The following is a 23,004-nucleotide window of genomic DNA, read 5'->3' on the forward strand; positions in this document are numbered from 1 at the left end:
TGCATCTGAAGAACGAACCATCATAAATCGCCAAATGGCTGGTTTGTGCCCATCTCTACTTCTGTCTGCCAGGGAGTCACGCAGCTCGGCCACCAAAAGTGGAAGCTTTACAGCTGGATCTTTTAGGCCATGAGCTGGGGGTTGGACTGGTACGTATTTCCCTATACGTTGTTTGATTGTTGGGGAATAGATCGTCCAAGGGATGCGAATTGCATCCACTTTCCCTGTGTGATCCCACCCTTAGCCACAGCCGCTCAGCCAGCCCCACTGATCAGTGGGGCCAGGAGAATTCTTGGAGCGGGAGTCCAAAAGAATAACTTTTTTTTCCCCGAGCTTCACCTGCAGCTTTCTTGGCCTTTGCCTCAATCCAGCAGGTCAGGCAGCTTCCCACGCTGCCATGGCGACACATCCCCTGCAGTCCAAACTGCCACACGGCAAACACGGCCCCTCACAAACAGATAAGCCCTTTGTTCAACATCATGACAGAGGGAACGAAAGGGATGAGTTTGTGGTTGGCAGGCTCTTTCCTTCGAAGCAGGTTGTTGGCACTAAAAAACAAAACAAAATAAAAACAAGGAAAAACAACCACCTTGTACGTCTTGAGAGTATGCAAAGCAGCCTACCAGGCTCAGTCTCATCAAAGGCTATTTACAAGGACCGTTCTCACTTTCCTTTCCTCAAAAGTGACTCATTCCTGCCCCCTTCTAATATCGTTGAGCAGCTTCCAGGGTAGGACAGAAAGAAAGGAAGGAAGCAAGCCAGGAATCCTGGGTGTTGCCTATGGGAACGTGGGATTTGAAACTGTCTGCTGTATATGTTCTCTAAGAGTATGGCAGTGTTGGGTTTCTCTCTTTGTCTCCTCTCCTTTGTAATGTGTATTTCAAGCCTTCCCCCCCCCCAAGACTCACATCCCACCCCTTGGACCAAGACTTGGCCACTGCTGCCCCCTCTTGGAGGAGCTTAGGTACAATTTATCCCTAGACTTGTTTTAAACCCATCCACCCCCATTCTGCCCAATCTGGGCAGGCTTCCTACCATGTCTTTAATGACAGACCGAAACTCAGGAGGGCCAGCTTCTCTATTGTTGCCCCACCATAGCAGGAATAGTGGCTCCAATGGTTTCGGGGCCTGCCCTATAGTTCTCTGATGAGTCCCATTTGTCGTCATTGAGCCCCTTCTGGCGTATCTGACTTGACTACCAGCACCAAGCAGCTGAGTCTAGCTACCTTTTCAATCAGAAGTGGTCACTGATGGCCTGAGATGTTTTTCTGGCCTATCCAGAATAGCCAGTGGTGAGTGATTGTGGGACTCGTTGTTAAAAAAAAAAAAAAGGCCATCCCACCCTCCAAAGGGCTGCAGTTGCCGACTTGTTCTATTTTTCCAAAATTTCCTCCGTGACATTAAGTCATGGGAATTAAAATGGTGGCTTCTATGCACACATTGCATTTTTTTTCACTTGAACAGTGATAGCTCAGGGATTTAGGTATCTGGTTGAGAGTTCAATTCCCCACTCTGCCTCCTTGAGAGGGGCTAGACTTGATGATCCATAGAGTCTCTTCCAGCTATGCCATTCTAAGATTATGATTATGATTATGATTATTATTAAATTTGCTTTATGCATAAAAATTAGCCCATGCAAAGTTTATGCAAACTTCTACCCTCTTCCATTTCCCTTTGTAGTGCATATCTCCTATTTTTTTCGGTGATATATAATACAAGCAGCCAATTTAGTGCTGGTCCAAGCCCATAAACGACAACAACAAAATGTTGTGGGGGAGGAGTTTCTAGGGTCCTGCTAGCTATAACAAAGATGCCCTGATAGTACCACTCTTTCGAGAACTCAAAAGGTTTTTTTAAAAATGAAAACTTCTAGAATCCCCCAGCCTACAGGGCCCCCGTGCTGCTTTCAAGATTTTGCGGTCTATAGGCTGAAAAGGGAATTGTTTTCAACCTCTGTCTTCAGTGCCATTTTGCTTGGTTCTACTACCACTCACAAATGCCTTACAGCACCCTTGATAAGCTTCAAGGCTCCAGCTTCATCTGCAAGAGGGGAGAATAATCCTGGCCTATTATCCAGGGGCCAGGGCTGGCATATACAATGCTGAGATCAAGGGAAAAGCATATATGTATACAGTATACTTCTTGGAGTTTGACATTTAGTCTGAGATAGCTTAGGCTGGACTGCTCTCATGGTCTATCCTCCCCTCCCCTTCCTCTCCTCTCCCTTTTCTTCTGCTCCTTTCCTGTCTTTTTGTAGTTGCTAACTCTGATATATGACTACCCAACATTTCGCAGCAATCTAGGGACTGCGTACTCATACAAAGCATGGTTATGTCTTCTACTGCTTACTTCCAGTTCTTGAGAAAAAGTCAAGCACACTTGGCTTTGTGAATTCTCTGAAGATCAGGAGGTGTGCATGCTCCCAGCTGCATCGTACATGCACGTACTATGAAGGAACTTTTTTTGTCATCGGAGCCGGGTGCTTTATAAACAAACCATATGGGAAGGCGGCGGGGTGGCATCTGATTGGATGCATCAAGGCAAACCCTTTTTCCTCATTCCACCCTGCCTTCAATGTTTAAGCACCAGAGGTCAGTGTCTGGGAATGCTCTGCCCATACTGATGCCAAGGGAAACAAGACAGGATTGAGCAGACAAGAAGAAATACAGAAGAAATTCTTCCCACTTGGCTCCTCTGTTCAGCAAGGATTCGTTGTGGGAAAAGAAGGCAAAATTTTCACACAGGGCAGTATCACTCAGGATTATAATGAGGTAAATTAGATTGTATGGCACAACAGCACTTAGACAGTACAAGAAGAGCTCGCCTATCAATGGGCAGAGTGAGGAAACAGGTGGCTGGTGTTAGGTAGGTAGACGTAGTAGGAATTTGCTAGCTGTCCTCTTCAGAGTTTGGAAAAGTTTGTTTTTCCAGACAAAATTTCCCAGGATTGTCTAGGTCAGTGGTTCCCAACCTTGGGTCCCCAGATGTTCTTGAACTAATACTCTCAGAAACCTTCACCACCAGCTGTGCTGGTCAGGATTTCTGGGAGTTGTAGTCTAAGAACATCTGGGGGCCCAAGGTTGGGAACCACTGGTCTATGTGATTCTGGGAATTGTTGTCCAAACAAGTAACTTTCTGAAAGTCTGTACCACAAGAGAGTGGGAGCTTATGTGACAAAAGAGCACGCTGCAAAATGTACTTATCTGTGGAGTCCGTTCTTCTTTCAATGCTATTGCAGAGGCAAGAGAAAAAACTATTCTGCCCAGTAATGGATTGCATCAGCAGTTGCTAGGCAACCATCAAACCCCTTATCCCAAATACAGGCCTGAGGACTTCTCTCAGCAAGGCTTGGAGACTGCATTTAGAGGAGGCTGCACTTTCCCACTTCCCTTCCAGACAATGATTCGGCCCGTTCAAGATTAATCCTGCAACAGGAACTACCGTATATATTTATTAATTTATTAAGCCACAAATGGCTAAGTAGCCTGAGCCCCTAATCGTGCCCTGTTCCTTCAGAATTAAAAATTTGCTAATTTGTTTGCCTATCTGAAATATATGAGACAGGCATGGCAATAAATATATTTTTAAAATACAGTTGCGAAGAAATAAGAGCAATAAGAGGAAAAGTGGGGAATTGAATTCCTCACCTCTTGCTTAGCAGTCAAGTGCCCAATTCACCGAGCTATCTAGCCAGCTTACATAATGTTAAGATACCTCCTCAAAAGGCCAAAAAAGCAGTCTTTATGAGGTTTGCATATACTAATTTATACAGAGAGATGCAAAGTGAAAAATAATTTCTGCAAATTGAATAAAAATACAGTTAATCACATTCCCTTTAGGGGAATTCTGCTGCTGGGTGACTTATGTGCTTACCAGCTTGTATCGCTGTTCAGGTGGCAGCTGTGGACAAGCAACTTCAATGTCCCAAAATCTCCCTTCCGATAGTTCTTTGGAACTGGACTTGGACTGAACAGTTTTTCTAGCAGGGAACATTTTCAAACAGAGGGTTCTCCACTGTAAAGTGGTCTATGAGTCCGCACAACAAACACATACCATCTTTGTCTACTTCAACAAGAGAGGAAGGTATTTTTAACATTTTGTTTTTTTATTTCAGCAAACCAAACTGAATCTGCTGCTGTTATCTTTTGGGTCTCTGTCAAAATATTTTCATACTGATATCCTTCATAGTCAGCATCCTCATTCTTCACCTTTCTTTTGAGGGCCTGTTGCCCGTGCATGTGATTTCTCCTTTCCCCAGAAAGCTTTCATTTCCTCACCTCACTTGACCTTCAGCTAGCAGCCTTTCACGATGAAAAAATCAGCTTTCACTTTATTTGTAACAGCCTCTGTTATCTCTGGTTTCATTAATTTCCTGACCTGACCACTTCCCTCATCCTCCTAAGTTGTTTAAAGGCAAGGAATGTTTGCAGGAGTGAATTGAAGCAAAATAGAGATATTCTAGCTGGCCTTGGTGGTTGTGACAAACAGACACTGGCATGTGGAGGCAAGCACTTGCACCCATGTTTACTTTCCCATCCCAGCCCTTGTGAGAGGAAAGAAAGAGAAAAGTGTTGTTTGTATTATTGATACTGTAGTTTGCACCACTCCCCACCACCAAGTTTTATAACTTGGGTCTGAGAATGAGGAAATCCAGCAATATCCAAATGGGAAAGACAAGCTTGTGTCAACTCTCCTGGTGTAGCAGTAATTAGATGGAGCATTCTCTTGAATGCTTCCAGCGATGGAGCGCTCACCACCTCTTGCGGTCGTGGGGTTCCATTGTCGTACTGCTCTAACAATTAGGAAGTTTTTTCCTGACGTTCAGCCGAAATCTAGTTTCCTGTCCCTCAAGCCCATGGTTGCATGTCCTGCACTCTGGGATGGTCAAGAAGAGATCCTGCCCCTCCTCTGAAGGACAGCTTTTCGAATCTTCGAAAAGTGTTCTCCGAGCACCCCTCTGTCTTCTGCTGTCCACCAGCCACCTCTGCCTTCTGGTGGATGGATGCAGGAAAAGCGAGGGGCCTTGTTCTCATCCCCACCACACATGCCTCGGAAGATGGCAGGACCGAGAGAAAGGTCTCGGCTAAAGATCTTAGCTTTGAGGGGGGTGGATTGTCTGAGAGAAGGCATCCTTTTGTTACCCCTTATTTTCGGCTGCAAGGGCTTGTAAGAAATAAAGAGACATTCTTTTAAACTCTTTAACTCCTGGTGCTCATGCTTCATTTTGCTTAACTGTAGACCCTGTTAGATGAAAAAGAACTGTCCCGCATCCATTATGGAGACAGCAAAAACTGGCCCTATTATTTATTTTATTTATTTATTTTATTTCTATCCCGCCTATCTGATCGTATTAGACCACTCTAGGCGGCTTACAATATCCACCAAGACTTTTCCCCTCTCGCCTCCCAGAGATCCACCCTCCTACCCTCATCTCAGGTCCAGCCAAAAAAAGTCCAGGGACCTTCTCCTCTACAGTTTTGCCATGGCCTTATTAAACTTTTCGTTTGGAGCAATTTGGTCGAGAAAAAGTTACAGCCGGGTTTCATTTAAGGCTCCAGGTGCCAATTAGTAATTTCCACCTCCCTCCCCCCCCCAAATCCTGCAAAACGGTGGTCCAAAACTTTTCCAAAATCTGTGACGCCTGAAAAGAGAGCTTCCTTATCTAGAGGCAGTGTACCTCTGGCCGGGAGAGGCCGCAGCAGGACCAAAGGGCTGGCCGTCTGCTCTGTCCTCCTGCGTAGGGCGTTCTCAGAGGCCACACCAGTTGCAGGAAGTAGGACTTGCTTGGTTTGTTCATAAAAGAATTTTTTTATCCATCTCAGTGCACAGTCACAGCAAATTGGTTTCCCAAGCAAAACAAGATGCAAAAAGCAAGCCAGAAAAAAAACAAGAAGCAATCACCCAGAAGGAATAGAAGAATTAAAACCTTCTGTCAGGTATTTAAAACTTTGCCCTGTGCCTATGTAAAAAGCAGTAAGGAAGGCAGTGACGGCTGAAAAGAGACAATTAGTATGATTATTAAATGTGAACATTAGAAGTTTTTTTATAAAAAGAAAATGAGGGAGTTTATATAAAACTGTAGTTTATAAAGTTCTAAGTTCACAATACAGTAATAAAGAGTTACTGTATGAAGGATGATTTTACAAAATGGAGGATTTTACAAAATGGAGTATAGGCGGTTTAGACTAATAAGGACCTAAGTTGTGTTGGCGTTGTGTGATAGGCCGAATGTGAGCCCTCTGCCGTGACCGGATTGGTCAGAGGGATAGAGAGGGAAAATATGTGTCGGGTATAAAAGTTGTTGTTTGGGTGTTGTAACAGCAGAGACCATACTTGCTGAGGTGTGCTCTCTCCATGGCTGCAGACATGAAAATAAAACCGTTTACTGCTATCCTGGTGTGAATATTTTCATATCACAACCACTCCATTAGCTCTGGAGCTACTTGTACTTGTCCTCCGCTCTTCCTCAGTAGCATGTTGGATGCCATCTTATCTGAGGGGCCCATCTTCCAGCGTCATATCTTAGCCTTTTCTGTTCATGGGGCATTCTTGGCAAAGATACTGGAGTGGTTTGCCAGTTCCTGCTCAAGGTGCATCGCGTCTAGTCAGAATGCTCCACTATTACCTGTCTGTCTTGGGTGTCCCTGCATGGCATAGCCCATAGCTTCTCTGAATTACTCAAGCCCCTTCGCCACAACAAGGAGGGAGAGCCCTCCGAATAGATGCTCTCCATAATGCATGCAAATATATTTAAATGGATTTAATTTATTTTAATGACCATGCATTCCCAGGTTCTGGAAGAGAGGGAAAAAAGAGGGAAAGAGCCCGAGGTGTGTGAGTGTTTGTGTGGTCTTTTGACTGCCTCTCTTGGAGATTCTGAAAATTAGTCGGGGGGAAAAATACAGTAAATTCTCATCTTGTCACCGGCATGTCTTACGACACCGGACTCCATCAGTCCCAGAATTGGGTATCCACGTTGTTGAGCCCCCAGAATCCCCAGCCCCTTTAGGATTCTGGGGGTAGTTCATCCGAAAAAGATATAAAGTGTTTTAAACCTCTGGTAAATCAATTTTCAGTTGGATGGGAAACCATTGTCTCCGGTCTCTCCTGAATCTTCATTCGAGGACCCCAAGCCCTGGGGACATTTTCTGGTTTTATTCCGCCTTGCCCACCCACTCGCCCACTCAAAACGGCCAGAGGATTCTGAGCCTGATCGTTGGAAACAGCAATTTCCCAAGGTTTTGGACAGGAGATGTTTTCACCTCCCTCAGACCTGGGCTAGAGACTGCAAATATGGCATAGAAGCAGCCCTAATTCAGAAAGTTGGTAACCTCTGGGCCTGGGAGCAATGTCAGCAATGGGAGCAAAAGGAGCAATGGGAGCTGTAGTCCAGCCGAGGGCTTGCATGCAAATTCAGGAAAGAGCCGCGGGAGAGCCGGGTGAAGAGACAGCTTGGCTTCCTCATTTATTATTTCCTAAGGCAAAGGTGAGTCCAGTCAGGGACACCGAGAGGGAACCCATCCACCTCTCTCTCTTCGGCTGCCGGCTCCTTTTTTTTTTTTGCCTGCCAGGGTGACTGGGTGCCAGTCTATTTCAGGGCCCGATAGACCCAATCCGAGTCGGCTGGTGCCTCGGACCAAAGATGCTGCTGCTTGGGGCCGGAGGCCTCGGTTCGGGTGGCCCTTTGGAGGACGCTGGTGGCAAAGGTGGGGAAGCGCGATGCAGTCCCTCTGGCCTGCTGCTCCGGCTCCTGGGCCTTGCAACATGGCTCTTGGGTCTCAAGCTCTTTTTGCTTATCTTCCTGGCTCCCTGTTGCTGGTGGAGCCTCTCCGGGCTGGCTGATCTGCTCCTGGGGGGCGTCTGGGGGTGCACCGCGTAGATGTAGACTTTGGTCAGCCAATGGGACTGTGATGGTGGGGCCTCCTGGGTATTCCGCGTCATGGCTGGTCCCTACCAGGCGGTACTGGGTCTCCACCACCTGCGTCCGGGGGTAGAATTCGGTGCCCACTGCCATGTCATTCCGGCGTTCCTGGCTGCCCAGAATGACATGGACTCGGAGGTGCCGATGGCCACGTCCTGGTAACGAATGAAGGGGGCATAACTGCAAGGGGCCAAGGTGGTACGCGAACTGTACCAGTTTTCACACTCACAAGGGTGGTAATAGCGGAATGGGTAGCTTCGGGGGTAGTGAGGGTAGGGGCACCTCCCCACCCGATGATGCTCCTTGCATGGAAAATGCTCGTTCTTGACATTCATGGTGAGATGGACGGGTTCGAGAGTGCACTGGACGCAGCAATGGGGTGGAGAACGGCTCCTTTCCTGGCGCCTCCGGTGAGGGAGATCCTGATGTGACCACTGCCTGGATGGTTTATGGATGTAGGTTTTTTTTACAGTGGGGGTGACGGCTCTCGGCTCCTCCAGCTCTGGGGAGAGAAGTCAAAGCAGGGGGTCAACTTTTTTTGTAAGTGGGACACGATGCAAGGCAGCCTTGCCCAGTCAAAAATTCTGCAGCTATGAGGCTGTTACATAATTCTTTTACAGAAACAGAGCCGACCCATGGGCAAAACAGCTGCATAAATAGACAAACCGTTTTAAGCTGCCGTGCCTTCTGAGAAAAGCAGAGGAGAAAAACGAGATGACACTGTTGCGCTGTGTAAGAAAGGCCAACATTTGCCTGCAGGCGGGTGGGGGGGAGAGAAACATGTTTTGGGAGTGTCATTGCTTTGAAGGTAGATGCCCTGTTTCCCGCATGTCTTCATTCACAAGGTGGATTTCAGGCCGTAGGTTCAAAGACAGAAAACCCCAAACCGGTGCCCACGTGCCAGCAGCTCTGGAGCATGAAAGGGGTTTTGAGATGGTGTTTGACTACAAATACCAACACGCCTCACCACTGACCATGGTGCTGGGGGCTTATCCGAATTGCCATCCATCAAGCTCTTGAAGGGGACTTCGATGCCTGCCTCCATCCTCGAGCATAGTTGGGGAACATTTCCACATTAGCACTACGACTCCCAGAATCCCCCCCCCCCAGGGCCATGCTGACTGGGGGAATCTAGGGCACTGTAGTCCAAAACAGCAACCTTGGCAAACTGCCACACAGCGTGCTTCTCTTTGGCTCTGTTCTTGCCAGCCGGGGAAGGGGGGGGGAAACTGGTGTGGCCAGCAGCTTCCCCTGGCTGACCCACGGCAAGGGATGGGCCGTCCCCAGTCATTTTGCTGCCTGAAGTGAGGAACAGGATGGCAGTGGCCCCCCGCAAACTGAAAGACCTGCAGGCTTTCCCTCCTGTCATCACCTGATTATTTTTCCCATTTTGAACTATATTATTACTGTTGTTTTTTATTATATATACTTTTTATCTATTATTGTAAGCCATCCAGAGTAAACTTCGGTCTAGATGGGTGGGGAATAAATTTAATAAAAAAAAAAATATAAATAAAATCCATAGCCATTTCTACGTGGCTAGGAATGCCACTTATAAATTGTTGACAAACATGGCAGTAGGATTTTGGAGTAAACTGCAAGGGGTAGGAATAGATTTACAAACACACGTCCTTCACGACATCCTTCACGACTGGGCCTTTTCTACAATGAGTGGCTGAATCATCCCGTGTACTGGTGGCCTTATCTTTTTTCCCTCATGCTAATTGTGCCAACATAGATCTGCACAGATTATGCCCACAACACTCCACCAACTGTCCCTGAAGAATTGGGAACCATGATTCGTTGGGACTCAACCCACTAACCCACCTTTCTGTCATACAGCTCCCCACCCATGAACTTCTGACTCGAGGAGAGAACAAAATAAGCAAGCAAATGCTGTGTGGTTGGAATTCTTTGATTTTTGGAGGCTTCATTGCCTCAGCAAGAATTCAGACATTTTAGATGCCACTGTGGCAGAGGGGAGGAAAAGAAGCTCACAAAAAAGCAGCACAGTCTGCTATAAATAATTTTATTAACAATAATCATACTTTGTAGCTATATATAAATATATATATATATATATAATATTAACACAAAAACAAAGCATACAGCAGCAACTAAAGTATCTAGGGTAGGAACAAGTGCCCTAAGGAAAATCCCAAAGCCAGTGTCAAAGAAACAGAGGCTGGAAAGAAGAGGGAAGGGATGAGAGACCCTTCACCCCATAATGGAATGGAGGGACGTGTAGTGGTTTGTGAGGGGCAGCGAGGTTACTATAGGCTAGGAACGCCCCTAAGACTATATGGGGAAGAACAGCCCTTGTGTTTGTGCCTACCCAACTCACGTATTTACTCCGTATCACAGAACGGATTCATTCAGCTTTTTCAAAACTGAGGAACAATTGCTTTAGAGTTGAGTGGGAGAAGAGTCTCATTTCCTTCAGAAGGCCAAAACGTGGCTGAGCAGTTCTGACTGACTGAAACCAGGCACCTTGGTCCGCTTGGTCTGTTCATCAGCTTAGAAGTCAAAACCGATTTTCTTGTTCCACACTAGCCTGTCTTCAAGAAGACATGTGTTTAGGTTTTATGCATTCAGAGGACAAAGAAGTCCTCATAAAATGGCTCCTATGGGAGTGAGCAAACATGCATTCCAAAAGAGCTGCCAGCAACCTCCCCCATCTCCTTTGCCTCACAAAAGAGAGGCGTTGACGCCCTGCCAATATTTGAGATGGTAGCTGTAGCACCAGGGCTGGCTCATGCTATTTTGCTTCCATGATGTGAAGAACAAGATGGCGTCCTCTCCCATGTTCCACCTACAGATGCAGACCGGATGGCTACTTGAATTCAATGAATTCATTTATTTACCACACGCCAGAAGCTGGTTGGGGGAACAGGATTGGCAGTGTGGGATAGACAACTCTGAGTTGCCCTTGAAAACATTTTCCCCATGAGTACATTTGTATCGAAGAAATGAAGAGATGATGGAGGAGGTTGGCAGGCTGCAGAGTTCACTGCTGTACTCATTGAATATGGAAACCCTTTTCCTATCAAGAGAAGGGCATTCTAATCCTTTGGATTATTTGGGGGGGGGTAGAGAAAAGAAATGGTCTTCCTATTTCTCCCCCTCATAACCTACAAAACTGGTAGTCAAACTGGGGCAGTATATATTATGTGTACGCACTACAGACTGCACCCCACAAAGGCTGCAACTGGGTACTTTGGCGTCACCGTGAGGAAAACCTTTCAGATAGGGTATTTGGTAGCCAGTAGAGCCATGTCCTTTTCGCAACGGTTGACCCACTCCTGGTAGAGGTGGCAAATTCTGTAGCCAAAGAGCTTCATGAGGAAGGCGCTGTCAAGCCCTGGTGGCTCCGCTGGCGTTATTGGCCCGAGCCCAATGCCCATCAAGTTCATGATGATCTTAAGGTTGTTCACCAGTCCGAGACATTGCATGCGTGCAATCTCGAGCTGGCGCTGCAGCTCTTCGGCCTGAGGGCTCAGCTCCATCTGCTGGCATCTGACAGCTGCCAGGTAGCCTGGCAAGTTGGAGAAAGCCGCCGTGTTGGCTTGGAGCCGCTCAGCGTCGCTGAGGTCCAGCCAGGCTGCAGGAGGCAGGGTGGGCAACGGCAGCCCCGGGAAGGGCACGGGGGGAGGGTTAAAATTGGGATCCCCAAACGGCTCCTCCTGGTGAAATACCTAGAAGGACAAAACAAAACAGAAATATAGGAGTCAGACAGAGCTGTGAGGCCTTCTTTTGACATGGCCACCCCACCCTTCCTCCAAGGAAATTTGTGTGGGTGGTGCTGACTGCATGAGCCAAACATATTGTCTCTTTACAACAAGCCCTGGAGAGCTTTTTGTCTGAGGTTCAACTGAGATGTCACAGCTGCTGCAAAGTCAAAGAGGGTGGGAAATATATGGACCTTCAAATGCTCTCAGACTGCAGTTCCCATCTGCTCTTGCCAAGGCAGTCGTTTGTGATGAATGATGGGAGTTGCAGTGCAATGACCTTTGAGGTCTGGGAAATAAAGAATCCAGTAAATCATAAAAGTAATGAAAGTATGCAAACTAGTGCTTTGCACAGACCTGTTTTATGCTGCTGCATGCTTTGCAACAGTAGATTAAAGTAGATTACAATATAACAGAGGGACAGGCCTGCCTGCCTGCCTGCCTTCAGCATTCACAGGCCTTCCTATATCACAGGATCTCAGGGCAGGGTTATATAGCTATCTAAAACAATTAAAAACACACAATCTTTAAAGGAATATAACATTAAACAGTTTAAAACACAAAATTAAAACATTCACTTCCATATGCCCAAATAATTAATTGGAGAGAACAACCTGCTTCATCTCCAGGTTCATGAGGACTAGAATCTCCTCTGTCACCACAGGTTTGCCTAACTAGTTCTGTGGGCTGATATCCCAGGATATCTATGACTTTCTACACCACCCACCCCTAGCTCTCACAAATATATTGCAAACACACGCACATACACACATACATGCTCTTCCCTTAAACTCTGTCTCTTGAAGGACTCACATAGTCTGACAGCAGCTGTTCTGATCCATCTTGCATGAGGATTGTCAGGTTGTGCGTTGCTTGGATCTTGTGTGCTATTTCTTGCTGCGGCTGGGAGGACGAGAGGCGTTTCGATAAATCCACTGCAGACAGAAATGGCCTAAAGGTTAAGGACACGAACATACTTCTGGATATGCTTACAACCAGACACAAACTCCTCCCAATTTGCTTGTTTGCTTTTATGAGCTAAAGGACTTTCTGAGGACTTTTGTGGGAAGAGAGGTAGAAAAAAAGAGGGGGAGAAAGGAAAGATAACAAGCTGAAATCAAGTATTACCAGCACTCTAGGGTAAGGTAACAGAACTCTACCAGATCTTAAAGAACTCTGTAACTAGTGCTGGCACTTGGGTTTCTCAAGAGAAAGATGGCTGTAATTTACCCTTCGGCATCCACCCTATTATAATGGGGAATTGATATCATGGCCTTCCGAGGACTGGCAGCAGGTTCCTCATAAGCTGCCCACTTCTGACATAATTAACCGTTCTGACACGTGGGGAAGTTTCTCTGGGAAGATGGGACCTGCAGTGCAACGCACCTTCTGAATGGTTTTTAAATAATGTTTTAAATCTTTTTTAAAAACAATGGCCAGAATTCTGATTTACGTTTGTGGAGGTTCAACTGTGTATCAAAAAAGGGGCAAAATTCCTCTGCTAAGGCATTATACAGTACTTGGTCACATTATGAGGCACACACCTGAATACACAGTAGACACACACTTACTAATATGACCAGTACCTTGTTAGTGAATGTAGGTTTGCTGTGGCGAGTTACACCAAGCATACATCAATCATAAACTAGATTTTGGCTAATGCTTTTAATAATTTTAATCAGTCTTCAGCAAATTCTACAAACCCTAGTTCTTCAGCAAATTCTACAAACCCTAGTTTTGCACCCCCGCCCAAAAGCATGACACACATCCAACCAAGATGACTTGTCTACACTCTACGATGCGTCTTGGTTGCATACACTCCAAAGTTTTGCAAAACCAAGAGCAAGCCATGCCTTTACAGACACTAAAAACATCATCATTCAATGTGTGAGCTTTCATGGATCATCAGGACCACTTCGTCAGACATGTACCAGTGTGAAGAACTTCAACGTCCAAAAATTCATAGCGTCTACTCTTGCATAGAGTCCATAGTCAAAGCCCATAGTCAAAGCTATGGTTTTTCCAGTAGTGATGTATAGAAGTGACAGCTGGACCCTAAAGAAGGCTGACCACTGAAGAATTGATGCTTTTGAATTGTGGTGCTGGAGGAGACTCTTAAGAGTCCCCTGGACTGCAAAGAGAACAAACCTATCCATTTTGAAGGAAATAAACCCTGAGTGCTCACTGGAAGGACAGATCCTGAAGCTGAGGCTCCAATACTTTGGCTATCTCATGATAGCCTGCCTGGAGTAGACTGCCTGGAAAAGACCCTGATATTGGGAAAGTGTGAAGGCAAGGGCAGAAGGAGACGACAGAGGACAAGATGGTTGGACAGTGTCATTGAAGCTACCAACATGAATTTGACCCAATTCTGGGAGGTAGTGGAAGACAGGAAGGCCTGGTGTGCTCTGGTCCATGGGGTCACAAAGAGTCAGACATGACTTAACAACTAAACAACAACAACTCTTGCATTTTTAGTTTGTACTGACCACACAGCTCCCTTTTGTTCCAAAGTGTTATGGTTCTACTGTGTCACAGACTGAGTTCTGTTTTGCCAAGCCCAGGAAGCACCCCAAAACTAACACACTTCTCAAAACTGAACAAAAGACACCAATCTTGCATCTTTGCAGAACCCAGATCAAAGATTTTTGTTGCTTGCTTCGTGCCTCAGAGCACAGTGTTCCTACTGTCAACTTTTAGTTTGTAATGACATAGTCAGGCGAGGTCAGCTAGGCGTTAAACAGCTCCCTTGAGGCTGCCTGTGAGGTCTTTCACTCAATAAAACAACCCAACTGTTTAAGGACAGCAGGAGTTGCTGAGCAAAAGCCAAGGAGCAAAAACTGCCCTAAACGCACCTGTCTTAAAAATATTTAAAGATTTGTATTGCTATTCAGTTAGCAAGCTTTCAAAGGCATAAAACAAAATCAGAGAAAAGCGGAAATACAGGGCGTTTTATTGACTGCTTTATAAATAAGGAGGAAAAGTATGTCCGAGGGAGAGAGACATTATAAAAAGCCTATGATTAGAATGGAAAGTGTGCCAATCTTGTTGAGACTTGATTTGGACTTTCGTGCTTAAGAAACCGAAAGAATTGTGCTTAACAATGGAAGACCAACCACAGAACAAATTAATCTGCATATTATATGAAGTGAGAAAGGCTCCTGCTCTGTACTCAGATGCTTCCAGCAGTTAAGGAATTTCATCTTCCACTGGCCACTTATGTATAATGTCTACGCACACTACAAAAACATAAGTTGGATTGAAGAGGAACAAATCTCTCTATATATTCAGAAATGATTTCTCATAAAAGTACATCTGTTTGTACCATGGCCTTCAGTCCCCTGCTCCTTGAACTGTATATTACTAGGTACACCTATGGCCTTCAGGGCATAATTGACATTTATTTTGTACTTTGGTGCATGAACCAAAGCAAAGCACTTTTAAAACTAGCTTGTTCTGCAAAGCTGCTGTAAGGTTTAATGATAACTTACAAAGTGTTTTGAGCATTCTCACACAGAATTGAGATACAGAGATATAGCAGTATCAGCACCTCCCCTCTCTCTCCAATTTTTCAACCATATTCACTGGGCCATGAGTTCACAAGGGGAGGTGGCCTTTCAGATGAGGTTGCAGTGGAACTCCCCATCATATTTCACCACTGGTTATGTTACGGAGGGTCCATGGGAGATGCAACCACATCAACTGAAGAAGACCATGGCATTCCCCACATTCACCATTTCCTTGGAAGATCAATTAATCATCGCATGTCACAGAAGCTGAGTGGCTCCCTTCACTCATCAAGCACCGCCCAACCATTGAAGCAGTCTGCATACACCGTTATAACTAGCACACAAGGTTTCTCCAGCCTCTTAATCCTCCTAGGAATTTCCTCTTCCACACCCTCTTCAGTTTATTCAACATGATTTCCTTCAGTTGATGTGGTTGGTCTCCACCCTCCACCGTACATGACACTTTGAACATGAAACAAGAGGTGGGGAAGAAATTTTGTCAGTAGACGGACCTTCATGGGAATATCATGGGCCGGCTTGAGCTACTGGAATTTGAGAGCGATTTAAAGCTCTGTCTTTGACTCTTGCAGAAATAACCAAGGTCTGGTGGTTCAGGATGGCAGGATCCTTGTTTATGAGTGTCTACACTGCAGACAGACTTATTCACTCCAGCCTAGTTTACCCTGACTTATGATAGCTCCCTGGAGGTTTCATGTTTCCATGGGAAAGCTCAAGACAATTGAGGTGATCAAAGGATCATCGGATCATCTTCTCTAGCAGAAAAGGTTGAAGAATTGATGGTGGTGGTGACATTTAACAGGGGAGAGGCGATATAACAAAGGCTTAACCAAGCTGTGAAAGTTATTGGAGAAGATAGGGAAACAATTCACTAGAAGGCAGGATCGTCTAATGCAGTGGTTCTTAACCTTTGTTACTCAGGTGTTTTTGAACTGCAACTCCCGGAAACCTCAGCCAACAAAGCTGATGGTGAAGGCTTCTGGGAGTTACAGTCCAAAAACATCTGAGTAACAAAGGTTAAGAACCAGTGGAATGCAGTGGTTCTTAACCTTGGGTTACTTGGATGTTTTTGAACTGCAACTCCCCAAAACCCTAGCTAGCACAGCTGGTGGTGAAGGGTTCTGGGAGTTGCAGTCCAAAAACACCTGAGTAACCCAAGGTTAAGAACCACTGATCTAATGGAACTAATGTGCAGCAGACAGACGGAACAGAAAACCTGTATCATCAAACCTATTGCTGGTTTGTATTCCATGACAATCACATAGAGCAGATTCCGGAGCAGTAAATCAGATGCTGGAGGACAGGCAATAAGGAGAACTTATTAGCTAGTTATATTGAGAAGCATGGGTTGTGGCAGCCCAGCATCGGAGACAGAAGAGCTCTTCCATGTTACCAGCTGTGATCCTTTATTTGGAAATGTCAAACATCCTAGACTGCAGTTCTAAGTGAAGGGTACACAAACTCTTTTTAATCTCCAGGAAGGGAAGAGTCTTTTCAAGTTCCCAGTTAATCTTTAACTCTAGCCTCAAGTGCCAAATAGGGAAATACATGCAATAAAGATATTTTCATTCATAGCTTGCGCGGTAGGAGGGCGTGGGGTGGAGAATTGATAAAATCGGAATACCAACTTTTATGATGAAGGATCAAAATAAGTCGAAAGAGATGGGCAGAAGCAGCTTAACTTTTTACTGCCCGGTTTGGAAATGGGCCCAGTTGGATAAGTCAGTGGTGGATGGGAGTTTGATTCCTGACTATGCCTCCTGGGAGAAGCGCCAGCCCATGTAACCTTGGGCAAGCTGCACATTCCCAGAATAAAGGGAATGTTAAACCACTTCTGTGTATTGTCTACTTGGAAAACCCTGGAAAGGGTCGCCATCAGTTGGGATCGACTTGACAGCATGCATTTATTGTTACTGTTATGGGTGAGCAATATCTATACCATATTTTTCCATGTATAAGACTATACTTTTGTCTAAAATCTTTAGACTAAAAATTGAGGGTCGTCTTATACACGGAAGTAAGCTGAGGAGAAAGAAAAACAAGTGGAGGGGAAGCAGGGATCAAAGTGATCCTGCAGGGCTTTGATCCCTTTCCCCCTACACTTGCTAAGCCCCACTTAGATTTCTTAATTTTGGGTTAGAAAAGTGGGGGGCGACTTATACATGGGGGCATCTTATACACAGAAAAATATAGTACACACATTCTCTCAGAGCAGGGTTCAATGCTCCCAGAGGGTGTCTACTAGAAGACAGACGCCAAGAGCGATGGGACTCTTGCACCTTTAACAGTCAGGGTAGGAACAGGAGTTTCAGTTCATTAAAGGTGCACAAAACCCTGTCTTTTTGGGCATCCCATTAGTTAATATCCACACGGCCCCATCTCCCTCAGTTAGTTTCCAAGCCATTCCAAGGCTAATTGTCTGCGCCTTAGCAACTGGGAGAAAGGAAAGCTCTTATATGCTGTGTGTTTGAAAAGTTGCCTGTCTCATTTCAGGCTGTTTGGAGACCGGCAATGCGATATAGAGGCATGCAAGCCAACAATGGTTTATGTAGCTTATTGGGACTAATCAAACATTACAAGACTTTGGAAAGGTTATGTGGCACCATTTACAATGAATGGTTGATTCGACTAAACCTCATGCTATACCCCAACCAACTCAGGCCACCCCATGCTTGCCCTAGGCTTCTGTCTGTCCCCATGGAGACCTAGCAAGATTTATTTAACCACATTTTGAAATGAACCTTCTGCCCTTTCCCCTAACACAAGCGGTGCATTAAAGGCTGGCCTGCAGAATGCACCAAGCTGAATGCCACCGATGCAGCCATGCGTGCTGCCGGCTGAATAAACTCTCCTATATTTGCTTCACAGGACGGTGGAAGAAACTTCAAAGCATTTGCCAGGCTTTTCACACCTGACTGGTCAGCGAATGGTCTGGACTGTAGGTGGCACTGATCTATGAGGAAAACACACTATTTTTTTATTCACAACTCCGGAGATCTTGAGGGGGAGGGCATATGAATGTTCTCTCTGCTCCCTCCCCCACTCCCATTTTTCCTCACACAACAATCCTCTGAAATAGAATAGAGTTTTTTTTAAAAAATAAGATTATTCCACAAGTGGCACCAGTGTACAGGGAACTGAACCGAGTTCTCTGAAGCAGTACTTATCCGGAAGTCTATCCATGAAAGCCCCAACTGTCCAGAAACACCATCACTTCAAGCATTCTTAAGAATTTTCTTTTCACCTCAGGAATATACCTTTCTGCACCTCTCCTACGCAACTATTCCTGTGCTGGGTTGCCAACTAACCAAAAGATGATGCAAATATGCTGCTCTGTCTTTAACACAAAGCTCGTCTGCTGAATTCTGCTACAGAAGATGGAGGAGCAAGAGTCAGTTAATAATACAGTACTGACAACTGCACGCCTTCTGGGCACACATTTTATGTCAATTAACACAGGATAGAGTCCTCTTTGTGCATACGGATTGCATCCATTCCAACTCAGCGGTACAACAGGGATCAGAGTTCCAAATAAGGAGTGAACGGGTCATGGAATAATTCTGATAACCAATAATGGAACATTATTACAGGTTGTCCGGCTGGGGGAATTTACAGTGTGAAGTTTAACCTCTCAGGGATATCTACTGTAAATGATTTTAATTACTGTACACTTTCCCCATTGAGTCGAAGAGCTACTACTATCTTATCTCGCCATTATTCTTAACAAAAACCCTGAAAAGCAGGCCTAAGGTCTAGATTTATTAATGCTATGAAGCCTGGGTCTCTTATGTCAATTATTTAAAGTGTGAATAAGAATCAGGCAACCCGATCCTCCTGCAAACTCAGCAACAAACGTCTGCTTTCCCCCCCTTATCTGCTGCCTACACATCAGTTATTGCTTCAAATCCATGGGTCAATGATCAGCCTGTTAGAGAACTTCTGATTATACCAAGAAGGGTGGAAGAAGACAGACGAGGACCATTTTTTCAAACAGTGCATCTGTCACTTTTCACAACTGCAGGAGAAACAGAAGATTCAGCCAGCAAACTGGTTTCCACTCCTACCTCGTCTCTGGCTTCACAGACTCAACCACTACCTATTAATTATACTCCTACCATTAAAAAAAGGCAGAGTAACTCTTCATCCAAGCTACAAAAAGCCTCCCATGGGGAGGGGGGGGAACCCAACCTCAAAAATTATACAGAAGAAATCACATTTCGGAAAAACTGCTTGCCTGAGCATTTAACACTTTTTCCTTCCCAGCATAAGTTCTTGGGCAAACTCCGTCAGAGGTGCCCCTGAGGCAGCCTTTCTCTCTCTGACCTACCTCGCAGGGCTGTTGTCAGAGAAAGTTTGGGGAGAGTTTTGGGAGCCGCTTAGAGCGCGCGCTGGAGGCAAGGCGTGGTATAAATGTTGCCAAGACATAAAATCAGCAAACATTCCCCGCACGTGCCCTCGGCTCAAGGGAACAACTCCTGGTTCCTTTTTTTCTTTTCCCGAGCAACAGAAGCCAGCCCTGACCCATGCAAGGGGTTTTTTCACGAGGTCAACGTTCTTCCTCCTCGACCTGCCATTAAAGGCACAGGAGCCGAGGCCACTCGAAGGCGTTGGCAAACCTTCCCTCTCTCCCTCCCTCCCTCCCTCCCTCCCCGACTCCCAACTCTTTTGCAAACTTTGCACGGAATTTCAGACCCTAACTCCACATAGGATTCGGAGGGGAAAGAGTGGATCGCGCTCCTTCCCTTCTCTCTCTTCCCTCCCCCCCCATCCCATACCTGAAAGCACCTCCATCCTGCTGGACCGGATGATCTCCACTTGTTCCTGGCACCTTCGTCGCCCGCTCCATTTTTATACCGAGCGCTCGCTTTCCCCCACCCACCCCTCTCCACCCGGGGCTCAGCCTCCTCCTCCTCCTCCTCCTCCTATCCCGGGATCGCACGCCAGCCACCCGTGAATTCCAGCCGGCTGAGATCACACATGTCCGGCCGCCCTCGTTCCCGGAAAAAGGAACTTAATCCCCCCCCCTCCATCGCGAAATCTGGCACCGATTTACATGGCTCATCTAAGATGCAGAGGCAAAGAGGGAGGAGGGAGAGCCGGGGGGGGGGAGGCTCGCGTTATTTCCTCCGATCACCCCCCCCTTGCTTGAAATGTATGGATGGTACCCTTTCCCCCCCCCCCGGCCCGGGCAGGGAAGCATCCTATGTATGGCACTTAAAAGGCGACGGAGGTATCGTTTTTGTTTGGGCTGGGAGGCGGAGACCCCAGCAGAAGTCTGCCCCGCTTAATTTATTATTATTTTTTGGCCATGTATATTTATATATTCCCGCTCTTCTATCTGGGACACTTGGCAAAAGATCAGACAAACCGACTCCCCCCCCCCAGTTAAATAAACCAAGCAAGAAGTCTGTAATGAATTATGTGTGGAAAAATGGACTTGATTCACGAAAGCTCATATTCAAATATAATAGTGCCACATGTTGTTGTTGTTGTTCTCTGCCTTTGTTTTGTATTGTGTTTATTTTCCTTTGGATTTTGCCTGATGGGTCCAAAAAGTTAGTAGCTCTGTTGTAGGAAAAAAAATCAAAACCTTTCAAGACTGGAATTTCTTACTTTAAAGATTACTCCCTTTCTGAGTGGTGGGGATTTATGCATCAGCTGCACAAAATATTCTCCGGAATTTCGGGTATACAAACTCTATACATGTTAAGTGGGGGGGAGGGGGGAATTATTATTTGTTTTATATTTTAAATGGTTTATTTTATATCTTGTTAGCCACCCAGAGTAGTCAGTTGACTAAATGGGTGGGGTACTAAATAAATAAATAAATAAATAAATAAATAAATAAATAAATAAATAAATAAATAGCAGTTGAAAAGTAGATGCGTATTTGTTTAATAATGGTGAAAAGATGGAGGGGGAATGATTAATTACATTTATATCCCATTTTTCCTCCAGTGAGTTCTAGGTGGTGTACATGGCTTTATGCCTTACAACAGCCCTGTGAGTGACTCTGGGCAGTTTACAAAAGTAACAGTAACAACAACAACAACAACAACAACAACAACAACAACAACAACAACAACAACAACAACAACAACAACAACAACAACAAAGAACACTAATGTAATCAAAGTGAAAATTAAAATAGTTAATACGACATTTAAAAACCAGCAACAATTAAATATGGTAAGCTGGTATTCTCAGCGACTATTCACATCGCATGTTTTGGAAAGCATACCAAACTTTAAAAAAAAATATTTTTTTGACATTTTTCTTGAAGGTCCCCAGAGAGGTCAGGCAGATTTCAGGTGGTAGCTTGTCCCAAAGTTGAGAAGTGACTGCCAAGAAGAGGCTACCTTGTTTTCTCCCTCTGAGCCTCCGTTGGGATTAATGCCCTCACCTGTCCAGCCTGCAATGTGCAGGTACAACGGGCCATCCATGCTGGAAGTAGGCATTCTGCCATGTACTGAAGTCCCAAACTGTTTAGGACAAATCCAGTACCTTGAAGCTGATGCTCTCACCTAGTCAGAGTCATGCCTTCTTGGGGATTAGAACCTGAACCTCCAAAGTCTTAGCCCAATAGTCTGCTACACCGCATTGTCTTTTCACACCTTAAAGACTAACACAGATATCAGAGCATCGCCTCGGGGTGGCTAATCCGCTTCATCAAATGAATGAACTTCAGTCAGAAACAAATTGGGATATAATGTGTGAAACTTTGACCTTGTCCAACCTTATTTCGTTGGAAGTCCACTCAAAGCAAATTGGTGGTACCTGCTGACTTCCAACAAAAGGCTGGACAAGGTCACAGTTCCAAACATACCTCTTCAGATGTAAGTCCACTGTAAGGAATTTTCACTTGACCTTGCAAGTTATGGACAGCTTTGATTATTATTTGCTGCAAATGCAACCATCTGATTAAATAACTGATTAACAGATAGATGATTAATCTACCAGTAATAATATTTTTTGGCTCACAGCGCTCATAATTCATTTTTGGAGTAGCCTTGGAATCATTACGAGTTAGAAAAATCCTGCTTGAGCTATATTTAGATCAGTCTCCCAAATTCTTGTTCCTTCCAGATGGATTTTCCCTGATGACGATTATTGTGTATATCAGAAGCCCAAATACCCTGACACCCCAACCCCCACAGAGATTAATATCAGAGACAAAAGGAAGCATTTCTTTCCTGGTCAAATAATCAATGTCTGGTCAAATAATCAATGTCTAGAATTAACTGCCCAGACACTTGTCCATACTTGTAAAGCTAACTAGAACACTTCCTCAAGGTTCCCCCTGTTTAAGCGCTGAAGAGCAGCCGGCTACCTTCCTGAAATAAAGCTTAATTACTTTTTCATAGCCAATCCGAATGTTGACCAAGCAGTTTTGTCACTATGTTATCACAGATAACACAAGGGCATATGTAAATATATATATATAAAAGTTGAATGACATGGGTTATTGCATCTGTGAAGTCTAACTAGTACAGTAATAGGTCAGTCACGTCAATTCTGACTTGCGGTGAGCCTTTTCAAGGTTTTCTAGGCAATGAGTACTGTATTTAGAAGTGGTTTACCACTTACTTTCTTCTGGGGGGTGCCCTGGGACTGCGCAGCTTGCCCAAGGCCACACAGGCTGGCTCTACTTACAGGAGGCAGAGTGTGGAATTGAATTCCCAGCCTTTGGTTCCCACCTAAACCACTGACCGATCCAGACAGTTACCGTATTTTTCGCTCCATAAGACGCACCTTTCCATAAGACGCACCAATTTTTTAGGAGAAGAAAACAGGAAAATATAATCTGTTTTCTTCGCTCCATAAGATG

The 23,004-nt window shown here is 45.2% G+C and overlaps 1 protein-coding gene and 1 long non-coding RNA gene across 3 annotated transcripts in view; one reads left to right on the top strand and one right to left on the bottom strand.

Moving 5' to 3' along the window:
- LOC144583411 (uncharacterized) overlaps positions 1-23,004 on the top strand; it is a 409,702-nt gene that overhangs the window by 53,394 nt on the left and 333,304 nt on the right. The gene's annotated exons all lie outside the window — the stretch shown is intronic.
- CTF1 (cardiotrophin 1) lies at positions 9,934-20,062 on the bottom strand. Of its 2 annotated transcripts, none has more exons than XM_020807326.3 (3): positions 19,952-20,062; positions 12,463-12,601; positions 9,934-11,616 (listed from the first exon to the last, which is right to left on the bottom strand). In XM_020807326.3, exons 1-3 carry the CDS (start codon positions 20,020-20,022, stop codon positions 11,164-11,166), a joined length of 663 nt encoding a protein of 220 aa, XP_020662985.1. In that variant the 5' UTR covers positions 20,023-20,062; the 3' UTR covers positions 9,934-11,163. The 2 variants fall into 2 exon arrangements, with proteins under 2 accessions (XP_020662985.1, XP_020662986.1); XM_020807327.3 differs by having other exon boundaries at positions 12,463-12,584; positions 19,952-20,060.

This window comes from Pogona vitticeps, chromosome 6 (assembly GCF_051106095.1).
Source record: "Pogona vitticeps strain Pit_001003342236 chromosome 6, PviZW2.1, whole genome shotgun sequence".
In the NCBI taxonomy this organism is placed as follows: Eukaryota; Metazoa; Chordata; class Lepidosauria; order Squamata; family Agamidae; genus Pogona; species Pogona vitticeps.